The following is an 18,897-nucleotide window of genomic DNA, read 5'->3' as shown; positions in this document are numbered from 1 at the left end:
TTGGGAAGTAAATTCAGTACAGGGAGGCATAAATGACTGCATTTCCAAAACAACACTGAATTAAAAAAAAAAAAAAAAAAAAGGAAATAAAAAGACCAGAGCTATATCTCTTTTGGACTCTTATACCTAGAAGTTTAGAAAACACAGAAACACACCTAAACTTAAAAAAAAAAAAAAAATAAGAAAGCATACTTTTAATATCCTACATTAATAAACAGATAACAAAATGGTGGTGGTTTAGCAAGACATTAAGAACTTACAAAAAACTTATCTTACATACAAGTACACATCACTAGCAGAGATTTATTCTTTTATGTAGCATTATATATAACATTACACTAGGTATTCCACTATCTGCTGGTCTATCCAGTTCCAGATTATTTTGCAAAGATAATGAAAATCAAAAAGCATAATCAAGCTCTAAAGCTCAAGCAGAAGAATCACCAGCTGCACACTGGATCAAAAAGAGAACTCAGCAGATGAAAGTGGCAAACCCAGGGCACTCTACAGCACACTCCAAGCTTTCAGCAGTATTACAAACATGACTTGCATGTAGGATAATAGGATAAATCACATCAGAAGGAACCTCGGGAAGTCTCCTAGCCAGCCTTCTCAAAGTGAGCTCAGTCATGAGGTCAGATAAGGTTGGTCAGGGCTTTATCCAGTCTGGTCTTAAACACCTCCAAGGAGGCAGACTATACAACCTCTCTGTTTTACTCTTCCCATTTGATCAGAAACTATTGTGTTGCCATTTATGCCTCTTATGTCTCTGCCTCTTGTCATGTACCACTGGGAAGCACCTGGCTTTGTCTTCTCATATGTACTGGAAGCTGCTCCTAGATCCCCTGCAAATTCATTTCTCTAGACTGAAAAAACCCCAGTTTTCTCAACCTGTCCTCAAAGGGCAAATATTCCTGTCCCTGATGAATCTGATGGCCTTCTACTGAACTTGCTCACTGCTGAAAGACAGATCTCTCTTGCACTGGAGGCTCCAATTTCACCCAGAGCACTGGACACAATCCAGAGAGTGCCGAGTGGAGCTGGGTAATCACTTTCCTCAATCTCTTGGCTATGCTGCTCTTAATACAACTCAGGGCACTGTTGCCAGGGCATCCTGCTGCTGGCTCATTCTCAGCTCCCTCTGCCAAGACCCACTAGGCTTTCTCACCAAGGCATCTCTCCTGCTAGACAGTGCCAGCATGCTTTGTAACAAGGGCTTGTACCTCTGTGTGCAGACTTTGCATTTGCCCTGGCTGAATTTTGCTAGACAGGCCTGACAGTTCATTTACACAGCCTGTCAGAGTAAAAGCCTCTGAATGATTGCACTGTCCTGAAGTGCATCTACTGATCCTCCCAACTTAGGGCTATTTGCAAGCTTGATGAGAGCACACTCTAGCACATCACTGATCTACCAAAGAAACCTGAACTCTAGGAATCCAGCTTCAAGAGTGCTAGAACCTCTCAACTATCAACAGTTAAGATGAAATAGAAAGGCTCTTCAATTTCAAAAACAGAAGGGGTAAACAAACACAACTTCCACACAGTAGCTATTTCAGCATTTGCCAAATTCTTGCTAACTATCGTAACAACCAATCCAAGGACTTTGGCACAATCATTAAAGGGAATAGAAAACAAAGGCATATCATGCCTGATCTCCTCTGCTAGCATTAAACACATAAGAGCATGACATTTTTTTCTGTTCCAAAGACAGAGTACATGTGAGAATTTTGATGAGTACCTCTCCTGACCTGCACTGGCCTTTTGGACAATGAAATACAGTCCATGTCACGCAGAGAAAAACCTAGAAACTGAAACAAGGACAAGCTAACAGTCAAAATACCAACACAGTCTCTAACTTCTACTGTCTCCTATTGCAAACACACAATATTTAAATAATATTAATTAGTTGTACATACCACAGCATCCTGTAAATTCACTCAGTACCAGCATACTAACCTACCTGCTGATGTCCCAAGCCAAATAAAAATTTCTCCACCAGTGTGGAGCAGTCACTTATCACTCTCGATGGGTGACTTTCGTTATACTTTCAATTAGTACAGTTACAAGTCATCAAAAGAGCTGAGTACAGTTTCTGAAATTTTGATTCCAATGAATAGATAAGATCAGTTGAGTAGAGCATGGTTATAATAGTACCAAGTTTGTGGGTTCAATTCCTGTATGAGCCATTCACTCAAGAGCTGCACCTGATGATCTTTGTGGGTCCCTTCTAACTCTGAATACTCGCTCATCTGTGAATAGTAACTTTAAGCAATGATCAAGACCAGGTCACATCATCCTTTAGAAGGCAAGAGAGAAAGTTTATGAGCTACCTTTCAGACAGAGCTCTGATTACAATAGAAATGGGATCTAGAAAAGCAGTCTCTGGGGACTACTTGCTTCTACTTTAATTCAAGCCCATTTCCATTTCAGAGTAACAGAAGGGCTTATTTAAAAAATTATTTACTATCACCAATGACACAAAGCAAACACTAAATTCAATAATAAAGAACCAAAGCAAAACATGCAAACAAACAAAAATCACACAAAGCCTGCCCTCAAATGTAGTTCACAGAACCAGTACCACCAAAATAGGGACCTCTGGGATAATAAACATCATAGATGTGTTGATATTTGTATACTATACAACATGGTTCATATTTTGAATGCTACTGTATAAAATACCTTTCCTTGATTTTCCTGTTCTTGAGGTCTGGTTAGGAGATTGTTGCATTCCTATATCCATTTAGGAAAAGGCATGGAAAGGACAGATGGAACAATGACATCAGAATAAACTGGAATTGCCAGAAACTCGCAAAACAGAAGCAGTACGTCAAAACAGCTACAGCAATGTGAGAACATACTGTGACTACCAGCCTATTCTACAGTTAAACTGCTGCAAAGAACCCAACCACAACCTACAGAACTCTGCTCTCAAGGGACAGTGTCAAACTAACTTAATGGACTCGCTCCAAACAAAACATCCATATTTCAGTATTCTGAAACACATTATCAGAAATACACTCTCCTGATAATTTTCTATTTCCCTCAAATTGACTACTCCTTGTCTATCAAAGATGAAAAATAAATTCCTCCATGGTTGTAGAGTGCATTACACATACAGCACACACAACATTCCTTATTCTAAGCATCTCAAAATCTCTATGTCTCAAGAACCAAACTCTGGAGACTATCCAGAAGTTTCAAGAAAATCTTGGCTCCTTGTGCTCAGATAAGCATGCAACTTTGAGACATTATTTTATTTACACACACTCATCTTAAGTAACACTCATCTTAAATTCCAGTTTTATCAGTTTTTAGTTATCCCTCCCTAAAAAAGGAACCCTGAAACTTGTTGCCTTAAACCAGCCTATCTTAAAAGTTGTGTCGGTTGGTGCCTAATACAAACACAGGCCACTTCTACCTCACTTTGAAGAGTCCTGCTTACATTCATTTGACCATGCTGCACCATCTCCATACAAAAGCTATGCCACCAGACACTACAAGAAGGCAGCATGTTCCCCCTACATAGAGGGGGCTATACAGCAGGCCACAACTGGACCAAAATGGATGTCTCATGCATATGTATTTGTGTGCACCTATCTATGTGCTGTGCAACACAAGTTCAGAATAGAAATCACTATGCATCTGCTCTACCCATCCCACTTAGTAAAATTCTCTATTTAAGGCAAAAAAAATCATTCTGTTATTGCAGCTGACACCAAATTTCTTCATGATGTAACAATTATCTCGGAGCAGAACAGAGTCCTGCTAATATGGATTTTACCACACGGGATGAAAATGGCAAAATTACTTGTAGCAAAACAAAATACATTTAAAGAGTTAGGAAAGGACCTCATGATGGTTTCTCAACCCTTCTACATTTCTGAGTTTTCTGAAGAGATAATACAGGACAGCTTTTTACTGACCTTGGGAGATAGAAATCACCAAAGCAATTAATTCTTTTCTAAGAGCTCTATGATGGAAACCCAACAGTTCCCGTAGGGACCCAGCAACAATACATCACACAGTAAATACTTCAATAAACAAAAGCCAACTTTTCAACTAGGTTGAATTGCTCATTAGAAGAGAGTATTTTGAAAAATATTCAACAAGTGCAAAAGCAGCAAAAAGAACAAGGACAACACTGAAGATCCCAGAAAAATTGTGCAGAAGAGCAACAGAAATGAAAATAATTCCAAAATGGGTTTCTCTGTTCTCCTGAGATCATTCCAAATTTTCCTCTTGCAGAGGCTCTGAAGTCTGTTACTGCAGCATATCAGTACAACTCTCACCATACAGGACCTGTACTTTCTGTGAGCAAGCTAGAGATTGCAGAATTAATGCAGGTAAATATTCTCTGTATGTCAGTAATCTCTCCAAGACAGTAACAGTGGGCACTGTTTGGGCAAAATTAATATTTTCCTGATTAAACCACCTGCACCAAAACCTTTAAAATAGAAACATTTCCTGCAATTTAACAAGAAACTTTCCAAATCACTGACTGCGTCAATCAAGCGTTCCCAAATCAAAGGAACAAAGTCTGACTCTAAATTAAATTCCTGTATCTTCCTGAAGCCAGTGAGGAAAAATATCCCATATTGTGCCCATTTTTCTTGACATATTTAAAAATGGAGTAAGGAACTGCATTTAAAGGAATAATGAACTATGTTTGACCACTGTCTTCTGCCCATTTGCCACATAGTTCCAAAATAACACCCTTAAAAATCTGGAAGGAATAAAATCTCCCATTTGTAGGGCTTGAGATGTAAAGTACAAGGCAAACTATTTCATTTATACTAAGGTATTCATTTTCTAAGATTCCTCTAAGACTCTGAGCTCATTCTAGGAATTCTAAAATTCTTCTAGGACTCGTATTTTTAGAACTTACTGAAGGAGCTAATTTTTTGATCATAAGGCAATTTAATTCCTTTTCTGGATCACAAGGTAATAATTATTTTCTAAAAAAAAATCATAAAAATTACTGAAAGTGGAAGAAAAGCATTATCTTTATTGTAAATCAAACTATGTTCTAGTAAATATATCATACACAGACACTGCAATGTTATTGCCGACAAAGTTACTTTTCCAAGATAATATTTGCTAAGTATGTCTCTATGTGAAAATGGATGGAACTGATTTTGAGAAATAGGACATGAAAATCAACAAGACACGTACCTTTCTGCTCATTTTGCTGTTGCTTCCCAACTACAGAAAGAGGAACAACTACTCAGGTGGAACCCACTGCTTTTGTAATTGGATTTTCACAATCTGAGTTGCCATCTCTAGGTAAATGCACACACTCGAGAAGTAAAAACACTTCTGCCATGTTCTTTCCCTATCCTCCTTCTCTCTTAAGGAAAACCCATAGAGATGGGCAGCCTGACAGACAGAAAGTAACAACTGTAAGAAGTGAACACAGAATGCAAAACAAATGCTTTCACAGACTGACAAGTAACACTTCCAACTATCATCAAATAACCACATTCACAAAGCTTGTACTGCTCCATCTGATGCCTCCACTAAAACCAACAGTGAACACAGTAAGCACTAACAATACAAACCCACTAAGAAAAGGCCACACTGATTGTCCTCATGAGCTACTCCATAGCCAAGGGTCTAACCTCCTCTATCCACAGCAGGTGCACCCAATGGAAAGCCAGCAGCTGCTGCCCCATGTGGAGTGCCAAGTGCTGTGATGCCTCGTGCACCACCACCTGCAGAAGCTTCTCCTGTGTTTTCCCAGTCTGCAAATTCTGCCAGTTGTTTACTAAGACTGTACAGAGAAAGAGAGGAAATACATTAGGTAAAAAATAATCACTAACCTGCATATGCTATTTAAGAGAAGAGTTAACAGCCACTTCTTATCCAATCTACTCTTATCCTGTCCTTAGCCATATGGATTTATATACTCATGTGCCCTTACTGCATGACTATTACACATTTTGATATTCACTACAGTCAGATTGACTCTAGAATCATATTCAAATCTATGAGGGTATTAACTCCTGCTTGCTACCTATCAAGTTTCACCTCTGGATAAATGTACACAGACATATTTAAGTTTTTATATGAACCAAATGTGAGCTTAGCAAGAAAACCTGAAATCTAACAGAGAACTCCGGGTAAAAATTTCCACAACTTCCAAGTAAACACTAGACACTGGAATGATACAGATCAGAAGGCAAGAGGAAATGGCCAGAAGTTGTGCCAGGGAACGTTAAACTGGATATTAAGAAAAATTAATTCAATGAAAAGGCTGTCAGGCATTAGAACAGACTGACCAGGGAAGCTGTTGAGTCACCAGCCCTGGAGGTATTTGAAAGATGTGCCAGACTGGCACTTAGGGACATGGTTCAGTGGTGGGCTTGCAGTGTTAGGTCCATTCTTAGAGGCCGTTCCCAATCTCAAAGATTCTATGAATACATCACTGAGCACACTTTTAACACAAGTCGTAGCACACTATTAAACCTTGATCCTGTTATCAAAAAGCATTAAAAACTACAGTGATAACTGAGAACTTACTCAAATGATACAGTTCAAGATTTACCTAGAATATCCATGAATAACAGCATAATCCTCAGCTGTCCATCCATTAGTGTCTTTCTGGGAAACATCAGCACCATACTGAAGAAGAACCTTTATCAGACTAAGCTCTCCACCAGAAGCAGCAGTCATAAGTGGAGTTCTGAAAGATCCAAGAAATATGATATGAAATAGATTGTTTTACACAATGACTGTAATTATTTTTCTTTCTGTTTGACCTCAAAAAAGTACTCTCTCCATTACTTTAAAATGAAAAATGGAAAAGAAAAAGCATTTTTCATTAAGAGAAACAATTACATGTTTAATCTTAAAGCTTCCACACAGACAAACTCTACTATATGCAGGAGATAGCTTTTCAATTTGAGGGAATAGCACTGAGCTAGTCACAGGCTTCCTGCCAGAAAGGCCATCACAGGCAGTAACATTTTGCAAACATTTTGTTGTGGAAAACATCGAATGAGATATGACAGCAAGCCACTGAGGTATGACCGTCCTTCACAAATCACACAGAAGTAACTGCTTCTCTGTGGCTCCTTGTTTTGTATTTTTTCAGACCTCATTCCCATGCCTCTCTCAAACCAATCTGAAGAATATTAAAGACACCAATGTGAAGTTTGGACAGCCCCTCACCTTTCACATTGATCTCGAGCATGCACATCAGCTCCTTTTTTAAGAAGAAACTCCACTGTTTCTTCATGATGTTCGGACACAGCAAGAATAAGAGGGGTACATCCCTCCTAAAAGGGCATATAAAGTTAAAAAACAAATTAAAACAAACAAACAAACAAAACTTCAAGAAAAATAGGAACACAACTTTTGGAAAGCAATTCATTAACAAATATAAAATATTACCTTATTTTGGGCATCAATACTGGCATTATGCTCAAGTAACAGCCCTGCTACAGTACTATTACTAGACAGGACAGCCAGGTGAAGGGCAGTATTGCCATCAGCATCTGCCAGATTTGGGTCAGCACCGTGTTCTAGTAGAACAGCCGCACATTTTTCTTGCTGGCACTGTACTGCCTGGAAACAAAAAAGAAAAAAATTCCAGCATTTGCATTTCACTTTGTTGCCATTTCCCCATCTTCCTAATCCTGGGAATTACGAGCACCTCATAATTAGATTATGTTAGAATATGTTAGATTAGCTAACATATGCCCATTCCACACCAATCACAATATGCATGATTTTACAAAGGTCTACATAAAGAATACTGACAAAGACATCATTTACTTCAAAATCAGTAAGTCTCACTTGCAAGAAGATACCATAATCCACGTACCTTCATCAGTGGCGATCTGGTGGTTATCATTGTCAAAACGATTCAGCTTACACTTTTCTACTAGATACATAACTACATCCACATGGCCATTTGCACAAGCAAGATGCAGAGCTGTCCTAAAAAGTAAAGAAATTGAATTAGCACAGACAGGGATCATTTCAGGCTTTTTTGATCAACATACGACCACAAGTTTCACTTTGCAAATCTCAAGCTAAAGAACCCACTCGGTTGCCAACAGCTACACACCAAATGCTTGGGACTCGCTAGCAAAAACCTTTCCCAGCATCTGCTTAGTAAGGGGACATTTCCTTCACCGTAGAGCTGAATCTGCAGACATTCCTGTGCCCAGGTGTTGGGTGCTGCCCTCAGTGGGAGCACACATGGCAAGGCAACAGAGACCAAAGCCAGGGAATCTGAGGACCATGGCAAGCCAACTTCTAAGGTTTTCTTTAATCATTCAGGATCAAAAGTGTATTTGACATGCAGGAGATGGGTCTAACTGCAAGAACATTAGAGCTTCCCTGCACTCTGAGAATTTCTCCTTTTTCTCTAGATTTTTTACTACTGAAGCAAAACCAAAAACAGACTTGCATCAAAGTGCCTCCTAACAACATGTAGCAAAACAGAGAGCACAACACTCTGATCCTGACTACAGGGAAGCAATTTTTGACTTTCCTGTAATGTTAAACTATCACAGTCAAAGAAAGCCTACTGCAGAGGAAGTCCTCTACAAGGGGGCAATACTGTCTTTCCACAACATATAACCAGCACAGGAAAACTTACCTTTTTCATTCAATTTCTTGCCAGAAAAAAAAGCAGTCCTTCAAGCCACAACATCTTGGCTCTGATGTCAATTAACCAGTTTACTTGTACACAAAGACACTATCATCGAAGAAGTCCTTGCACGTGTTTCCTCCTATCAAGCTAGGTGGTTTTAGGGCAATAGAACTAGATGAGTTTTATATCCTGGTTTCTGGACAGCCAGCCTAGGAAGCTGAGCTACTCTGAGCTAAAACCAGCATCTCTTCAGAATATGACAAAGGATTTGACTCTGAGCTTTTTCAGAAAAGGTGATTCCCTTTTGCTTATGACACATCACTAGGAACTATGCTGCAGCTCAGGGCTTCTCCTTCATGTAGGACTGTTAAGTGCTTGTTGTGCTTGACACACCTATCAGAAGCCACAGCTTCTCCTGCAAGTCACAAGATCTTCTAGTCCAAGGTACTGATTAGCTGGACCAAAGTCTCAGAGCAAAAAACGAACTGCCACCTAAAACCCCACTGTGGCTTAGGCTGCCACATCACACTCACAAAATACAACTGTGCGAGCGGCATCAACACACAGCATATTTATTTTGCATCACGATTCCTTCCTAACCGCAGTGTCCATCTTTCTTAAGTTGCTCCTAGCTGAGGCAGTGCATCCTTCGGGCCCAACTACTGAACCCCCACGCTGAGGTGAATAGATAGGTGCGATTACACTCAGACGTCCAAGCCCGGCTGGAGAATGGCCAGAGGAGAAAGGCTCCTCTTGCATCTCCCCTTTGCCAGGCTAGGAGCTCGCTTCCACCCCTGCGCCCCTGGGCAAGGACATACAACTCCGGCAATGAGGACACTGAGGGGGCCGCGTCGAAAAAGGTAAGGCAACAGCTGGCCGAATTCAAGGGCTTTTCGGCAGCACAAGCCTGATTCCCACGGCCGGCCAAGGGCTGCGGCGACCGCACTCCCACTCCTCGCAGCGACGCTGCCGTCCGCTCCTGAGCAGCGGAGCTCCCGGGGCTGCTGCAGCCGCACACGGGGCTCCGGAGACCGTCCCGCGGCTCTCGCCCTTACCGCCCCGCCTTGTCCCGCCCGTCGATGCCGTATTTCTTCAGTCCCTGCCGCACCTGGGCCAGGTCGCCGCTGGCGGCCGCACGGTGGAGCTTGCCCGGCTCCTTCTGCCCAAGCTCGTAGGCACCAGCAGGGCAGGGAAGGGAGGCACTGCCGCACGGCGGCTGCCCCTTCCTCTTCCTCCCGAACCCGAAGATCCTCTTCATCCCGCAGCAGGAACGCGGGCACAGTCCCGTCCAGGGAGAGCGCCGGCGGGCTGTAGCGTGCCTCCAGCAGGGACAGGGGAAGGGAGGTGCCGGCAGCGACCTCGACTCGATGCGGCTCCTTCGGAGCACACCTCAGGCTCAGCAGCAGCTCCGGGGCACGGCCCGCGGCCGCCGCCCCCGCTAGCCCCGACCCCCGCTGGCGCACGGCCGGCCCCGCGCACGCGCAGGAGGGCAGCGGCGGGCGGGCCCGCCCAGGCGCGGGGGAGTCGGGGACGGAATGGCGCTCGGAGGGAATTAGTGTCTCCGGGCATTCAGAGCTGCGCGGCTGCTGCTGTCAGCCTTGGGCGAGTGGGTGGCAAGAACAGACAGCAAGGATTAATGCAGGAGGAAAGAGGATGGAGCGGAGCTTCAGATACCATCTGGTTAGGTGCCTGATCAGATGCCGAGGAACACGTCTGGTCCAGCTGGGCTCGCAAGCTGCCGAGCGATGCAGCTTAAGCGTTGGGCGGGAGCCCAACAAGAGGCCGTGAACTGCCAACCCTCGGGATATCCAAGGGCGCGAAGATGGGTGACGCTAGTGCGGTGAACAGACTCTGAGAGACGCAGCTGGAGCCTGGAATTGCCGACCTTTTGGGTTCCGAAGGAGATGAAGACTGGTGACACCGGCGAAGACGCTGGATATGGAGAGGGGGGGGAAGAGCCTTAGACTCGGGCGGAAGAGAGAGACTGGGTGAGGAGGCGACTGTGAGGCTGTAGAAGCCCCGAGGTTCTTTATGCAGGTGCTCTCCTCAGAGGCAGCAGCTTGAGCTGTTCCTGTGTTACTGCACAGGAAATATGGAACGAGAACTCCTTGGAACTGTAGCAGTGTGTACGGCTCAACTGTGAGGGCTTCAATGACTTCCATAACTTCAGTAAACTATTTCTGCTCTCACTTTGGACTTCCAGATGCTTTAACTTCAGTAAAGTTCAGCTCGGACTTCTTTTGCACGGGCTTTGTTTTCTTGCTTGTATTAATTTTGCACCCCTTTCCAATACTGAAGTCTCGTCACTCAGTCCCAGCAGCACCGTGCTTGAAATCCATTTAATCGACTTTATAAACATTTAATAGAGTATAGAAACAAGTTTTCACATCTGAAATGAAGGGAAACTATAGATACTCTATAAAAGAAAAATTGTCCACACCATTTCATTCAAAATTTGTAATTTTTGGTTAAAACTTCACTTTTGGTCTGCAAACGGGATCCTTGGGCAAATGGAACTTCTTTGAATCTTGAGCAAATCCAGGTCCAACGTCAGCAGTGACTGTGGAGAAAGGAGACAACATTCCTTATGTTACTTTTACAGCATACAAGAAGAAATAAAGCACTGTAAGAAGATTTGACATAACTTGATGGTCTCTGAACCTGAATGAGACTTCAAAATTTCCAAGGACACCTAACAAGGGAAGAGCTGGGCAAAAAGGAAGAAATGCATTTTGTGCACATTTGCTTATCAGTCAACAGCATTTGTAAAGCTAATGACAGATGTTGTGGAGGCTACACAGTGAACATCTGGGACTCCACAGGACTCCAGTGGCCCTTAACAGTGCTTGTTAGCATAGCTCCTGCAGAGCTCTTCAGCCTCAAGTCTTTGCTTTCCTTAAACATTCAAAGCTGTGCTTTATGGGAACACTACAGCTACACAGCTGCAGTCCCTGCCAAGCAATGACTCTGGAGGACCAGCTATCCTGAAGCAGGTGGATTTCCTCTTTGGATGCCTGGCCTCAAATTCTAGAGTGTGTTTTATGCCCCATGTTACAAGCATTGAACTCGTGCTTGCCTAAACACTACTGAACAATCTCTTCCTGAAGGAATGTTGTCTTTTGTCCCTGATCAAGTGCTTCTTCCTTATTCAAAGCAAAGACTTGTCTTTGTAGACAAGCCGTGAATCATAGCAAGAAAAATCAAGATCTAACAGCAGAGAACATGTATGGTAGGGTTCAGTACTGAATGCAATCCATGTACAGGGAAGGAAGGGATGGCTGAAGTCTATAAAGATCTATAAGAATCTGGGGGCATCTTTGATGTTTTTGCTGGAAATTAACTCTAGTGAAGGGCAACTTCATCTTCAACCAAGTGTTTCTGTTTGAGCCAGTGGATGATTTTTTGTTTGTTTTTTTCCAGGCAAATGCATAACATTCTATGCAATATTTTGGGAAGCAGGAACTTTTCAAATTCCAGTCTAAACTGGACAGCTAGCAGGAAAACATCTCTGTACTTAGCAGAGGAGGTTGAAAGTAATGGCTTGAAACCTGTCAAGATATAGAAACAGTCACCTTTTTCCTTAAAAACACTCCTAATGTAATGACACATTACCTCTTTCCAGTTCCTTAGTGATTTTTTCAACCAGTTCCTGACGTGCCTAGAATTATACAAAAAACCATACAGTTAAGCCATAATATGACCTAAATGTAAATTCTAAAACTCCTAAAACATTCTTACGTTGTCTCTGTTACAGAGACAACGTGATAAAACCTAAAAGTATCATGGCAAATGGAGATGATGGCCTGTGATGGGCAAGAAGATGCCAAAGGCCTTGGACCACGTGAGCTGTGTGGAGAGGCTGAGAGAGCTGTGCCTGTTTCTTAGACAAAGCTCAGTGGTGCCACCTTGTCTGTGTGTATTAACTGCCAGGAGGGTGGAGTAACAGAGATGGAGCCAAACTCCTCTCAGTGGTGCCAAAAGAATAACCACCCCCCCCCCAAGCCTAAAGTATTTTTTAAGCATGGACAAGCAGCAGTAAAATCCTGGGGAAAGGGATCCCCCTAGAACATGAGACAATATGGACCAATAAAGGATTTTAACTTCATGCTAAGAGGGAGAACCTTGCATACTGCCACTGTCCAGCAGCAGTCAAGAATGGCATTTCAAAATGCTTACCTTGACCACAGGAGTTTCAAGCCTCTTTCTTGATGAGATCTTCTCACGTTTCCTTGAGAAGCTGTCTCCTGCAGTCTGACTACTGTCCAGACCTGAACACACCCAGAGGATCTTAGCATTGATTTTTTCAAGTGTCTGGTAGGTTCTGAAACATTCCAAAGCACACAAACAGTTACCTTTGGTAGGAACACTTTCCCAAAGTTAGTCTCCAGGTCCTTGAGTATTATTTGACATATGAGATGAAGAGCCTCCAAAAATAGCACACCATTTGACCTGAGCTTGTTTGGAGGGCCTGTTTCTAAGACATCACAGCAGGTGCAAGGAGCAGCAAGCATCAGCAACATTTAGGACTGCTCAGCATGAGGGCTTCAGAGCCTTCTGTGAAAGCCATGTGTTTACATAGCTTCTTCTGGAAGGCACCAGTATAAGAACTCTGGGCTGGCCCCCCTTCCCAAGGGAAGCTCAAAGCTCAGAGCCACTGCTTAAACAGAAGCCAATAAAGATAATTTCTAGTTTTCCTTTGCAGAATCCAATGCTCTTTTTTGAGGGGCCTATTCATACATTATTGATGGCAGCAATGATGGCAGAACTAATCTTTCTTTCCTATTCATACTCAAAGAGTAATGGCCATGAAGTTAATCTTTGGTATGGTATGCAGAATGAAGAAATTACAAAGAGTGCTAAAAAAAAGCTACCAGTTAAAACAATATCAACCTGAAAGTATGCTGTTAATGCAAAAATGTTGCTACTGTGGTGTTCCTGCTGAAATACTAAAGAGAAATGAAGAGAAGGCTGATGAAGGGGAAGGGTCTTGCACCACAATTATGGCATCTCATGCTTCCACACATGACGCTGAGCAGGTGGAGAAGAGTGATTTGGAAGGAAGATGCATGAGGAAACAGGAGTCACTTTTATTACCACTCTGAAAAATATGGACTTGCCTTTGCACTTCCTTTGCTAGGCATCGTCGAGTTTTCACTTCCTCCAGGTACAGCTCCTTGTATTTTTCCACTTCTGTCTGTGCACATTCTTTTGGAAAAGTACTGTCTTGAGTGTTTTTTATCTTATCCAACTCACGTTCAAGATCTTCAATTCTATCTTTGAGCTGGTTTCTGAGGGAAGCATGATGGTTTGCTCCGATGCGTTTTAGTCTGTCCTGGGAGGCAGCATGTGCCTGAAAGAGACAATGCACCTTCAACCAGCACAAAGAAAAAGAGAACTCTCCCCACCTGTCAATTGTGTGTAGCCAAGTTGGAGGGCCCAGCTTGGCTCAGAGAGGCAGCTGTGCCTCCTGACTACCATCAGCAACCAAGGCAGAACCCTGAGCTACTACTACATGTCATTCTTTTCATCCAGGATGATCCCCAGACCAGTACTACTATTCAAAGCTACCAATGAAAGGCCACTATCTCTGTAGGACAGGGCATGGAGAACACTCTAAGGTCACTTGCTATGAAAGCCAGGTAGATCCTCAGCTGCTTTCTGAGCAGCCTCTATTCAGCAGAATAGAGAAGGAACTGATCTCCCCTTGGCTCTCTGGGAAAAATACACTATAACATTTCCCTATAGAAATAGGTAACTAGGCTCAGGAGTCATGAAAAGAGAAATTTATGAGCAGCTTACTGAGATAATGGCTTGCACGTCTCTCTGCAGGGCTTCAAACCTCTTGCTTTGTTGTTGGACAGCTGCTTCCAAACAGGTCTTTTCAAATTCAAGGCTTAACAAGAAATAAAGGCTTTATTATAAAAATCTGCCAGAGCACCAATTCCAAAGAAACCAGAGTAAAACATACAAAATCAAATGCATCATTCAAAACCATAATGATGTGCTGTGATAAAAGGCTACCTAGCTATCTATTGTGGTTTCTAACCAACTCGTGTAGGCAACAGACACTTGGTCCCACTGTGTTGTTCTCTTACAGTTCTATTTGTTCTTCCTGTTGTTTCACAGTCTTCAGTTTTTTCAACACCTCGTCCCGCAGTTTCATGGCAGAAGCTGTTGTTTGTCTTTCCTTCTCCTCCATGGCAGCCATCAAGTTCTTAATATCACACTCAGACTTTAGATCTTTTTCTTCCACCTCCTGCAACTGTAAAGAAACAGAAAGAATCCACAGTTGTCAGGTGAGCTTTTATACAGAGGATTCACGTGCTGCAGATATCTGCCCGTTCCCTCTGACCAAGGAACTGTAAACGTCTCAAGTATCTTCAGAGCTTTGCTTCTACTAGCAAAATGAACACAAGCTTTGTTACTTCCTATTCTTCTATGTTGTGTCTAGTTGTTTCTAGGGGTGATAGCAAGTAAAGGAGCAGGAAAGGCCTTTGCAAGGGTTTTATTTCAGCTACACACCTGCACTGTCCAGAGTTCAGGGAACAAAGGCAATGGGGCTTGTGTGAGGGTTTTGGGATGAGCAGGGCGAGGAAAAGTTTAGGGACCAATTACTACAGAACAGAGAAACTAGGTGGGAGTGACTGAAAGGCTGAGTGATGGACAGAGCGAGGGCACAGGGCTGGCTAGTAAACAGAACAGGGCTTGCTTTGGCCAGATGAAACAAGATCTGCTATCAAGAGAAGGCAGCTCAGAGAGGCATCTCATTTTCCTTAATTGGGAATGCTTTTCTGGGTCTCCACACTTCTGGAAAACCTCTTCTGGAAAACCTCACCATAAAATGTACCCACAGGAATTGGTAATTAGGCTCAGGAGTCATGAAAATTGAAATTTATGAGCAGCTTACTGAGGCAGAGGTTGGCAGGTCTCTGTGCAGGGCTTCAGTCCTGTTGTTCTCTTGGTGGGCAGTGGCTTCCAAACTGGCATTCTGAATTTCAAGGCTTAAAGAAACACATCGGTCTTATTAAAGAAAATTCTCCAAGGAGAGCACCAATTTCAGATGAACAATGTGAACAAATAAAATCAAAAGCAAGAGTGCCTCTCAAAATCAGAGTATATGTCCTGTTGTTTCCTCCCAAATCCTGCAAGCAACAGACACCCCAACCCACTTGTTGTTCCCTCACCGTAGCAAGTGTTCTTCCTGTTGTTTCACAGCAGTCTGGTAGTCAAGCTGTGCTGACAGCTGGTCCTGCAGTTCCAGGGAAGCCAGTTCTTCTTTATCCTCCTCCTCCACGGCAGCCATCGAGTTCTGGAAGCAACTCTCAGAACTTGGATCTTTTTCTTCCATCTCCTGCAACTGTAAAGAAACAGAAAGAATCCACAGTTGTCAGGTGAGCTTTTATACAGAGGAGTCAGCTGCTGCCCAAGGATTCATGTGCTGCAGATACCGGCCCATACCCTCTGCCCAAAGAACTGCAATCATCTCCAGGACCTTCAGTGCTCTACTTCTACCAGCAAATGAACACAAGCTGTGTTACTTCCTATTCCTCTACAGCAGCCTCTCCCATCCCTCCACAGATTTCCTAGAGCCTGGATCTAAGCACTGACACTGCTGCTCCAAGCCTTCTGGGGACCTGTGATGATGCTCTTTGTATTCACTTTATTTGCTACTGCATGAAAGCATGAACTGACATGCTTTTATTCCTAAAGAAGGAAGGAGTCTTGCAAGTGTCAGAGGAAAACTGCTCCAGTGGACCTGCTCTGGAGCACAGCACGCTGCCAGGGGAGCATGGGGAGTTTTCTCAAGTGGCAGAGACGACAAATGCAGCGCTGAGAGAGGTGCCTGCTCCCACTGAGTGGGAAGCGGTGGATCCCTGAGGAATGGCAGCTTTGCCTCGGTGTGGTGGGGCCAGGAGGGGCAGCAGCAGTTACATCCCAGTGAGCACCATTTCAGAAAGGCTCCCAGGTGAACTGCACCATCAGACCTGCTCTGGAGTTTGGAATCACACTGGGCTGCTTGGGGAGTGTTCTTAAACCAGGAAGACCTGGAATGTAGAGAACAGAGGGGAATCCCACAGCCCTGACCGTGAAGTGGGGAAACCCTGAAGAGAGGCATCTGTACCTCAGCATGGTGGGTGGGAGCAGAGGCAGAAGTGACAGAGGTAGATTAAAGCCCAATATATCCACTACTTCCTTAGGTCTCTCTCCTTCTGTCTCCCAGAATACTCCTTTGTCCATTTTCATGATGAACAGCAAAGCAACAAGCACACCATGATTTATTTCTGTTGGGACAGGCTTTCCATACCTCCACTTTATCCTCCTCCAACTCTTCCTGCAAGCTCAGTTTGTCTTCCTCCACATCAGCCTCATGAGTTGTAGCAACCGCAAGAGCAGTCCTAAAGCATCCAAAATTTGATAGTAAACATGTCCAATTTGACATTGTCTTTCCCTGATTGCTCCCAAATCAACTGTTTCCCCCTTTCCTATAAGCACAATGAAAGGATAACCAAGTACATGTAAGCTTGGCGAATGCAGCCTAGAAGGGACCTCAGGACATCTCCGGGCTCACTGCCTCCCCAGTGCAGCCTCGACTATTTCGTCAGGCCGTGCTATTTAGGGCTCCTTCTGCTGCTCTTCCAAATCCCCCTGGATGCTTGTTCAACTGCCTGGCCATCTACATGGCAAGACATTTTGTCTTTTCGTGTGGTTGGAACCCATAATTTCCCCTTGGACAAGTTGCTTCTCTTTCTCCCAATGCTCCCATTTGTACCATTTAATGCACCAACTGTTCCTTTGCTTAAAGCCCACTCTCCTGCCGAGCAGCCTTGCTGCTGAGCTAATGGCAAGTTTCCCAGTGAGTTCTGGTATGTGCGGGAAGAGCACACCACAGACAACACTTTCTGACAGTCCTCAGTGGACAAAGTCCAAGAGTACTGAAGGTCGGAGAGCAGCCAAGAGCAGACCTGCATTTACCAGTCACATGGGGATCTCCTTCCATGTGGCTCTTCCTTCTTTTTCTAAGCTCATTCCCACACCTCTCCTCAGTCACACTTGCTGACAACTGAGGAGGCCTGTGTGCTGTTTAGACAAATCCCTCACCTTTCACACTGCTCAGCAGCATGTCCATCAGCTGCTTTTTTCAGAAGACATTCCAGCATCTCTTGGTGCTGTTTGGAGACTGCAAGATTGAATGCAGTATATCCCTCCTGAAAGAAGAGAGAATCTCCATGAGAAAACCAAAGACAAGCTCGCACCTGTTCAAAAGAGAAGCTTTACCTGCATGCCAAGGTTACCTGGTTCTCAGCATCACTACTGGCATTATGCTCTAGCAACAGCCCTGCTACAGTAGTGTTACCGGAGAGGACAGCCAGGTGAAGGGCAGTGTTGCCATCAGCGTCTGCCAGATTTGGGTCAGCACCATGTTCCAGCAGAGCAGCCACGCATTTCTCTTGCTGGCACTGTACTGCCTGGGAATGACACACAAAAAAGGAGGGAAGACTTTCAACATTTTTGTGTCATTCTTGTCACAACTCGCTCATTTCCTGAATGCTGAAATTGAAGGACATCTTCAAAGATTTAGCTAACAGAGGCCTAAGGCACAGCAGGTAACAACATGCATGCTTCTATGGCCCTTCTGTGTAAGGAATCGTGCAGGACACCTCTCCTGTAATGCACTGTCAATAAGCTCCACTTACAAGATCAGAACACAGTCCACTCACCCTCATCAGTGGAGTTCTTTTGAAGTTATCAGCCACATTGAGGTTGCAGTTCTTTCTTGCGAGATATCTAACGATATCTGTGTGGCCATTGACAGCGGCAAAATGCAGAGGCGTCCTAAAAATGAAACAGATAGTCTCAACACAGCCTTGTTTGCTGTGATGATAATAAAATCAGTGTCCTAACACAGCCTTGGGGAGCCTGCCCAGCCTCTATTCCTCCCACTTGCTGCAGCTACATCAGCCAGCGGGCAGAAGAGAAAGGGTGAGGTCCGAGCAGCTGCGAACAGCCCTGCAGAGAGAGCACGGCAAAGGCCGGCAGCATGCACTTCCAACAGTGCTTGAGCCGAGAAGGCAGCTCCAAGCCGTGGAAAGCTCCAGAGCTCACTCCTGTCCAGCTGACAGGACATATCTTGCTTTTCAAGCCATTAGCTTGAACGCGATCCCACCCACGGCCTTAAGAGCGCTGCTTCCACATGGCATCCAAAGCTGCTGGGGGGAGGGGGAAGGGGCGTTGGTCATCAGCACCATGCTGATGCTCTCGTTCTGCCTTTCCCTTACGAGAAGCCTGCCGAG

The 18,897-nt window shown here is 44.0% G+C and overlaps 1 protein-coding gene and 1 long non-coding RNA gene across 2 annotated transcripts in view; both read right to left on the bottom strand.

The window, feature by feature from the left end:
* Positions 1 to 10,037, bottom strand: part of LOC306814806 (uncharacterized protein) — a 52,837-nt gene extending 42,800 nt beyond the window's left edge. Inside the window, 8 exon segments of the mRNA XM_079331255.1 lie at positions 2,683 to 2,733; positions 5,622 to 5,773; positions 6,548 to 6,685; positions 7,174 to 7,280; positions 7,396 to 7,569; positions 7,829 to 7,849; positions 7,851 to 7,944; positions 9,661 to 10,037. Coding sequence (XP_079187381.1) covers positions 2,683 to 2,733; positions 5,622 to 5,773; positions 6,548 to 6,685; positions 7,174 to 7,280; positions 7,396 to 7,569; positions 7,829 to 7,849; positions 7,851 to 7,944; positions 9,661 to 9,863 — 940 coding nt within the window. The 5' untranslated portion in view covers positions 9,864 to 10,037.
* A 5,885-nt stretch (positions 10,038 to 15,922) lies between these two features.
* LOC306814810 lies at positions 15,923 to 17,790 on the bottom strand. Its single transcript, XR_013777251.1, has 3 exons — positions 17,705 to 17,790; positions 16,911 to 17,001; positions 15,923 to 15,962 (listed from the first exon to the last, which is right to left on the bottom strand). It is a non-coding gene; the product is annotated as an uncharacterized lncRNA (long non-coding RNA).
* Positions 17,791 to 18,897: the final 1,107 nt, after the last annotated feature.

The sequence above is a fragment of the Erithacus rubecula genome (genome assembly GCF_903797595.1).
Source record: "Erithacus rubecula genome assembly, contig: SUPER_Z_unloc_2, whole genome shotgun sequence".
Lineage (NCBI taxonomy): Eukaryota > Metazoa > Chordata > Aves > Passeriformes > Muscicapidae > Erithacus > Erithacus rubecula.
The sequence above is the reverse complement of the archived record's forward strand: the minus strand, read 5'-3'. Positions and strand labels throughout refer to the sequence as shown.